The sequence below is a fragment of the Castanea sativa genome, chromosome 3 (assembly GCF_040712315.1).
Source record: "Castanea sativa cultivar Marrone di Chiusa Pesio chromosome 3, ASM4071231v1".
NCBI lineage: Eukaryota > Viridiplantae > Streptophyta > Magnoliopsida > Fagales > Fagaceae > Castanea > Castanea sativa.
In genome coordinates, this window is record NC_134015.1 from 8,861,450 (window position 1) to 8,870,382 (window position 8,933).

The window sequence follows — 8,933 nt, forward strand, 5'->3', positions numbered from 1 at the left end:
TAGGAGTTAAGTCACGATAGATATTTGAGTTTTTGATTAATGCTTAAAAGATTTTTTTTTTTTTTTTTTGTTAAAAATTGTTCATGAAAAATCTTGATATTTCTAGAGGGTGAGAAAAGATGATTTTTTTTTTTTTTTTGGGATGTTTCCTTTCCGTAGGGTGTGAGGTATCTTTATTGCCGTGTATATTAGAAGACGTGTTTTTGGCGTGTTACTGGCCCTTTTCTTTATTTGGAAGCTATATACTTTAGTAAAACCATAAAATTAACCTGATACATTACCGTTTATAACTTTCTTATCTCAGGGTAAAATGTTAACTTTTACTTTTCTCAAAAAAAAAAAAAAATGTTAATTTTTACTTTTGAATCTTAGCATTTTTGTACAGTATAAAGAAAATTCTTTTTCTTTCACCACTTAACATGTCAAGAGCCTTGTGTGTAATTTAATTGGTTGGCATCATTCAACTTCTATCTCTCAATAATTGTATGTGTTATGTATCTAAGAGTTAGACACTTTTTGATATATGTCACTATAAGTTTCTTTATAAAACATTCTCTTCTCTTCCCGTGTGCATGTTAAAAATACTTAGTATTTTTTATTAAAAAAAATCTTAATTATTGAATTATATATTTTAAAAAAGTGTAATAATTATTTATAAAATCATTAAAAGAAAACAATATGCATTGTGCAAGTTATGTGGGTATATAGAAACCCTTTCTTCTTCTCCTTTTCCCTTTTTTTTTTCTTTTTAAAGTAATTAAAGGTAAAAAAAAACATTTTTTAAGTTCTTTGTTTGGGTTTAGATGAACTTATTTTAATCAATTTATTTTTTTATAGTGTAGAAATTTAGCAAATCCTTGAAAAATGTAACATAAATTTCATAATATTTTTTCAAAAATTATTGACATAATGTGTTTATAATGAACTCGTGCAAAATGATATTACTCGAATTAAAATTTATCACCAATTTATCACCAAGTTATGAAGAATTATATATCCTTAACATTGCTCTTACTCCCGTAGTGATATTTGGATAGTGGGCTCATTGGTTTGCGCAAAATAAATCTAGAAATTTTAGGTTAAATCTATCACATAATCACATTATTCATTCATAAAAGTTTTAAGAATATATTTTAGAATGTATCATAAATAAAGAACGGAATAGTTTAATTAGACACCAATCCACTATTATTTACTATTAAAAAGTCATTGCTTCATATAAACTCTTTTATATGGCTGTCAAGGTAAAAATCATGTGACGTCTCTTTCAGCGTGGTATCTAACGTTAGTTACGTGGGGCTAGTTGGTATAGGAAAAAGGCATTTAGGTTTTCAACTTACATGACGCTAATGACATTTTTTTTTTCAGTGGCTTTTTTTTTTGGTTAAGATTTTTCAGTGGCTTTTGGAAAGGGACTTTCATGGAATGGAATGTCGAAGAGTGAATGTGCACTCTGATTCAGCGGTTGAGTTTTATCGTATAGAATGACGACTAATTGACGCACATATTCCTCCCGAGTACATGCGAAAGCTATTGATAGATTGAGACACAGTGGCATACTTTAGAAATTGGGAACATACTTTGAATTCCACTGCGGATCAACTACGGGTCCAAGCTTTGTCAGTGATTTTCTAAGTAGGCTTGTTTAACTGGGCTCGTGAAGCCTATATTAAAAGCTTAGTTCCAACATGTGGGTAGGCATTTATTTGTCTTAAAAATATTCATTCTTTAGAAAAACAAATTTGATTTCCAAAACCCAATATCTTGAGAGCCACAATTGGGAACAAATTCCGAAATGCCCTCAATAACTTTTCCAATAAATACACTAAAATCTCGTAAGGACAAAGAAAAAGGTTCAAAAGCTTTGCTCGCAGAACCCCAACGCAAGGTAGATGCAAGTCTTTGTTGCACCATGTTAAGCCAATGCCGGCCATGCAAAATGTATGAGCAAATTTCCATCACTATTTGAGGTTAAAACAAAGCTAATAAAAAAAAAAAAACTGAAATGCCGTGAGCAGATATTCTATGGCCCACACCTCATATGTCAACAATAAATATGAAAAAAAAGGAAAAAAAAAAAAAGACAACACAAAGATGCCACTATCAATATCAGTACATTTGGAGTATCCACTATTCGAATTACATCATCTATATGCCCAAGACACGCTCTTGAATTTGGCCTCTTCAATAAGACCCCACGTCTCTTTTGGTACCAATTGCTGCACCCTCCCATGGCCATGAACGATCAATAATGTAAGTAGCTTTTGGAGTGTAATAATGCAGCCCTCTCAACGTGAAATTTTTGCCCGCATATTTCATGCTATAATCCATGTTATCCAATTTTTGATGATGATGGGATATTTTTATACCAGTTTCATCAAAGAGGGTGGTAAGGCACATAGCCTAACAAGCCCGTCACATTGGTGACAACGTCATTGCACCTTGTCAAAAGGCTAAGGAACTGTTGTGAGATGTCAACTGTGTTTGCATTGGGTGGTGCAGTGGGAGTGTTAATAATAAGATTGTGACTATTTCTGGGTGCTGCTGCTGCTGTTTCTGAATGATGCATATTATTATGTGGGACTTTAGCATATTGAGGAGGAGGAGGAGGAGGAGGAAGAGGAAGAGGAAGAGGAAGAGGAAGAATAGGCGATGGAGATGGAGGAATGACCTTTTGAAAGTTCTTACTATTAAAATCCATTGCAACAGAAGAAGGTGCACCACCATCTGCATTACTAGCATTGTTGTTGAAGTTGTTTCTATTACCAACCATCAATTGCTCTGCCCTACTACTTTCTTCCCCACCCAACATGAATTTTACACGAGGGGTACCTTTACTACTACCACCACCAACACCACCAGTTACCTGCCCTGACTCGTCACCAGACACCTTCTTCAAGCATGATTTGAGCTGGACTGCCGGCTTTAGAGGAGACTGGTTTACAAGTGCTGATGTTGGTCTTTGTACAGCTGCTGCAGGATCCTTCACCCGTGGAGTCTCATTGGAATTGTCATCTCCCCGGACCTTGCTGGATTCAGCACCTTCAGGTGCACCACCTCCCAATTCTCGAATGTGGCACCTCACATTCACGTTGCCAAATAAGGAATTGTTTGCAACAGCATATTTGTAGGCTGCTTCAGCATCAAGCTTGTGCAGGAACACAACACGGCATGTGGAGGACTTCCAAAAGACGCGGAGACCTGACTGGTCTATCGGCCCAAAACGAGCAAACCTTGCCTTCAACTCTGCAACAGATGGAAGGGATGTAAAGGGAGGGAACTTCATCACCAGCATGGTGGGGTCAACTGTCTTAGCTGAAGGTTCCACTTTCTTCACAGGATCTGGTCTGGAAGACTTTGGTGGGGCCGGTGCCACTGATTCTCTTCCCTCTCCCCGCTGACTTTCAGGCATTTTTTGACCCGCCTTCTTTTCAGCAGCCAATGATTTCAAAGCATTGATCTTCTTTACCCTCTTTGCTGCAATTTCTTCTTGACGATCAGAAGGGCCACGTTTCCGCCCAGCTCTTGTTGGATCATCAGGTCTGACTATAGATTTTACTGGCTTTGAGGATGGAAAATCCCTAACATGCTCACCAGTAGAATTGTCAGAGGCACCAACACCAGATGAATATTTCGTGGGACGAACTTCAACAGATTCAGTCTCTGTTGGTGGTGACATTGCCAAGCTTTTCTGGTAAACAAGGGACCGGAATCTCAAAAAGAACTGTCGTACAATTGCAGGGCTGTTTCTTTCCACACCATGAAAAGGATCAAGAGCAAGGGCCTGCAGATCACTCAGTAGTTGTGGAAGTTCGATTTCAGCATTTCCCATACCAACTGTTGGAAGAGTCCCAACAGATTCCAATGAGGAGTTACTTCCCCCAGCATTTTTCTTCTGTTGTTCTGCCCGAAAATCATCCCTCAGAGCCAAACCAATCTGGGTGGATTTTCCTGCTAATTTCCCCACTGAGGTCCCCACTTTTCCAGTAGCCAAACGTTTCGGTTGATGTTCAGAGCTCATTTCTGTACCAGCATCTTTCCTCTTTTTCTTCTTCTTCTCCCCCATAACAGAGTTCTCAGAGTTTAAGTCCCCAGTAGTTCTTTTAATAATTTTTGCCTTCTTCTTGACTCCGCCATCAGTACTCATGCCACTTGAACGCTTTGCATCAATTGATACAGAATCTACAACACTACGACCATCCTTAACTTGATCCAATCCATGGTCCTCTTCGGGTCTCGCTGGAAAGGTCAGCTCAGATGGTTGAGAACTTTCGTATGGTTTTGACATTTTTGCGTCACCTTCCTGATGAAAAGATAGCGATGCACCATCTTTTACACGTGGGGATGCCCCCTCCCCTGACAAATCAGACCAGCCTGTGCTTGTGGGACCCGCAAATTCACCTGGTCCTGACCTCTCTTTCATTTCCTGCAGAGAACTCTTCCCCTTATCAAGGGCGGGCTTCGTATCAAAAGAAATATTTTGCTGCCCAAGAGTACTGCTGTATGCTGCAGCCAGGTCTACAGATACAACTTCTTTTCCAGGTCCATCTAAACTTGGGGTTGCACCATCCTTGCTGGTAAATGCTACCTCCTCATCTTTTGCAGGAATCTGCTTTACAGGGACTGCTGGATCCCTCTTTTGCAAGAAAAAATCCCCAGCTGCAGTCGTTACAGAACCATCCATGTAAACAGATGGGGCAGAGGAACTTGCCTGTCCTGGGGTAATTGGATGGGTCTTCAAGCTAATGGATTCATCTCTCCGCTTGAAAAGGTATCTGTCTTTCTTAGACTGGTCCTTGATTTTCATAGCTTTTGCAGAGCTCTTCCCACCACCAAGAGCTTCAGCAATCACCAGTGGACCGCTCAAGGGAGCTGGAGAAGGCAACAAACCAATCAGAAAACAAATAATGTAAAGTGCTCATATGAAGTAATTAATTTGTATGGCAGGGATGCAATTGGACATTGTTCTCATGCAAAATGAATGCCAATCACAGGGAGGGGCTTGAGGCACATGAGGATACAATCTACAAGTTTGGCTAGTAAAATTGGTATACCAAGAGAAAGAAAGTCAGAAAGGCCTCATCAATTCTACATCAATGTATAATGGTATAAATGGAAACCAAATTAAGTGAAAATGCTTGGTTGTTAAACACATATGGACCAAATATCAGAATCAGTGGCCTAATTTTGGAAGAAATATAGGGTAAAATTATATTGGGAAATTTGATGTGAGGGATTTGCCAAAAGTACAGAAGTAAAAAGACCTGCGGTATTTTCTTTGTACGGCAAGATTTCTTTTTTAATATTTTCTTTTTTATTTTAAATTAGTAATGTAAAATTCTTTAAAACACTATTCTCATAAATTAGAAGTATACAACAGAATAGTGGGGGGGAACAAACTAAGATTACAAAGTGATCCATCATACATTTCTATGAAATGGAAGCACATGGGCACTACAAGTTTTTGAAAATAGAAAACAAAAACTGTTACCAAACATAACCTAACATTTTCAGCAACAAATAGATCATAAGGCACCAATTTAATGCCACAAAAATCAACAGAAGACACCTACCATAGACTTAGAAATTCTAATAAAGCAACCAAAGCTTTCTACGTAATTATTTGCAAAAAGACCATCTGTAGTCCGAATCAACCTTCATTCCAAATTTCAAACAAAGTTATGATCAGTTATCACCCTCAATCATTAAGCAATAGCTCTCAAAGATGATTTGAATAAATCCCAGAATCAACTCCTCAATCTTTAAAAGGAGCGCTTTTCTCCAACGCATGGGTTAAACTAACACATAACGTCAATATATTACCATGTCAAACTTATGAGCGCTTATTTATTAGAAAGGATCTCACACATGCCCAACACTGCTTGGAATACCAGTGTACTATCAAACTGATTCAGTACAATGTGTATGTTATTTTCCTCCATCAGCTTCTTGGAAATTGGAAATTGGAAATTGGAAATTGCAACCCAATTGCTCCAAGCCATCAAGATTGAAATTCAAAAAAAAATTTCTTTCCAACTTTCAGTGTAGTCACATTGACTCAATAAGAAGCCAATTTAAATATGACACCTATGAGACAGTACTTTGTTGGGCTCTTAAGAATCCATTATAACCCATATTATCGATTCTGAAACAAAACGAAAGGGAGATTGGTTCCTTCTCCTGTAGCAATTCAACTGCCTGTTGTTCTTAGGAAATCCATTGTAAATTTCATTTTTTCCAATCTCTAATCATACAAATTTTTTTTTTTTAATGTTTTGCTCATGTTACGCTCAATCACTTATTTTACTAATTCATTTGCAATAAGTGAAGTCTAACAAAAATACCAGAAAAATGAGAGCCCACTATCTCAATCACTAATTCATTTAAGATTTTACCTTTTAGTAAATCTTAAAGTTTCTATCTTTTTGGAGTGGTTGGATGAACGGGAATCATGTGACATCACGTTTAAAAATCATCATTAATAATTAAAATATTTGAACTAGCTACCATCATCCAATGAGCACTGCATGCTGAGAGAAACTATCAGAAACAAAAAAAGATAGCAACTTTGAAATTATTTTTGTAATACATTCTACCAAACTGATTGATGTTAAAATAAACAGATTTTGATATAAGAGCATGCAATGTGAGTGCAAGGAATAATCATAACTACTAAGTATGAGGGAAACGCATGAAATTTATACCTCGAGGCCGATCTAAATTAACCGGTTCACGGGGTGGGCGTCCTGCACCTCCTGCCGGGACCCCAAATGCCTGAGCATAGGTCTCATCAAACTCCTCAAACAGAGCCTTCCGCAACGCAAACACAGTAGCCTTATTCTTGACAAAACTAATGTTTTTCGGGTCACCTCCTCTCGGCATCAAAGCTAACTGCTTTACAAAGGCAAGAAACTCGCTCGGCTTAAAACCATCTCTTGCCTTCTTAATCTGATTCACCGAATAAACCCCCCGGGGCTCATAATCCGGCACATCCACCTCAAAATACCCTTGAACTTCCGTGCCCCGGAAATTAAACGCGCTCCTACATTTACAAACCACACCAAGACCACGCCGTCTACTCATCTCATCCACAGCCTCCTCCACGGCCTTAATGAAGTTCCTCGAATTCGTTTGCCGCGATTTCTCAGCGAAGTATAGATCAAATGGGATGAGTTCAGCCGGGTCGAACCACCCATAACTACTATCACCGAAGAATGCCACCAATACATAGCCTTCTCTACGACTTCGACGCACGGAGGGCGAAGCGAAAGCTTCATTGAATATATGCCCAGGCCACCATGGGTGAGATTTCACTTTCCCCCAAACCATATCACCGACTTCAAACCCAAAACTCAGTGCCCTTGACATTCCTGAAACCCCACTCTTCTCATTCGCTACGTACTCGTCGAATTCGGATAACAATGAGTTGTACTCAAAGGCCTTGCCTTTCTCATTTCTCTCATCAAAAACCCTAGCTTCCTCCTCTTCATCTTCGTCGTCTTCAGAAGCCCTAACCCTAGCCTCCTCGGATCTCGCGCTTTCAGGAGCTTCCGAATCGAGCTCCATCGATGAAACCCTAGCCTCGTCAGAAACCGCTCCTAAATCCAAGCCATCGGCACCGCCAACGCCGCCTTCTTCTTCCAAAACCCTAGCCGCCGGTTTCGCTTCGGACTCCTCGATCAAATCTGAATTCCTGTTGTACCCTGAGGAACCTCTGTTCATTGGAGGAGCACGGTGCTCAAAGCCGTGACCTCCGAAACCCTAAGGGAACGAAACGCTTCGAGGCTCGAATGAGAGTAAGCGTACCTTCTCGCATACCTTCTAGTCAGTAAGCATTCATTGCCGAGAAAATGAGAGAGAAAGTGTGTGAATCTACGAAAATCAAAAACCCTAGAGAGAGAGAGAGAGAGAGAGAGAGAGAGAGAGAAAGAAGAGAGATGTTTGGATATCGAGAAAATCTCTGGGATTGTGATTTTCTTTATGGGCTTCGAGAAAAATCAATGGGCCTCACTCTTTTGGGTTTTATAAAATACATAAACAGATACTAGTGAGTGTTTACGTGGGCCTCTTATGTGCTGACACGTTGTAAAATGAGCGTTTTTTTTTCATCCAAAAAAATTGAAGATAAACAATATTTTGGCCATAATTTTTTTTCAAAATATAAATTTTAGTAATCATCTTAGTTTTTTTTTTTGCGCTTTCAGCGTTATGATTCAGAAAGTGGGTTATGCTTATCAATAATGAAGATTAATGCTCATAAACTTAAATAATTAAACTCAATAAATTAAAAGTAACATTTTGTGTCTTATAAATAACTAAAAGATGATATTTGCAAAAAAAAAAAAAATTAAAAATTTAGAGTTAGGGTCTGTTTAGATACCGCTTATTTTACTGAAATTAAAAACTTATTATTGAAACCACTGTAGATAAAAGTAAAAATTAGTTGAAATAGTACAGTGAGACTCATGAATAGTACCAAAAAGTACAATAAGACTTATAAATACCAAAAAGTACAATAAAACTTATGAATAGTAGCAAAAATAAATTTAATAGTAAAATAAATTATAATTTTAATTGCAATCCAAACACCCGCTTAGTTTGAGTAAAATGGAGTGAAACGGCAAAGACATTGACAAGAAAAATGTGGAGTACATTTAATGATGGGTATCATGTAAATGGACTCAAATAGTCTTATTAGTAAGTAGAATTATTTTGATTTTTGAGTTTAAATTCACAAAATTACAAAGTTGGTTCTTAAGATGTCTTGCGACTAATATAATTGGGATTTCGATAGGATTGAGATTAAGCTATAGTTAAACTTAATTAAGGGAGTGCTTGCTGTCCCCATTTTCCTATTTAGTGTGCCTTGGAACAAGTTGAAAATTTCAGTTTATTTGTAATTTCAATTTATTTTTGCTACTATTCATAGGTAT

At 37.9% G+C, this 8,933-nt stretch overlaps 1 protein-coding gene across 1 annotated transcript; it reads right to left on the minus strand.

Annotated features, from left to right (window-relative positions):
- Positions 1 to 1,915: 1,915 nt before the first annotated feature.
- LOC142627815 (PWWP domain-containing protein 1) lies at positions 1,916 to 7,996 on the minus strand. Its single transcript, XM_075801712.1, has 2 exons — positions 6,705 to 7,996; positions 1,916 to 4,872 (listed from the first exon to the last, which is right to left on the minus strand). The coding sequence occupies exons 1-2, from the start codon at positions 7,720 to 7,722 to the stop codon at positions 2,378 to 2,380; spliced, it is 3,513 nt and encodes a 1,170-aa protein (XP_075657827.1). The 5' UTR covers positions 7,723 to 7,996; the 3' UTR covers positions 1,916 to 2,377.
- Between the last annotated feature and the right edge of the window lie 937 nt (positions 7,997 to 8,933).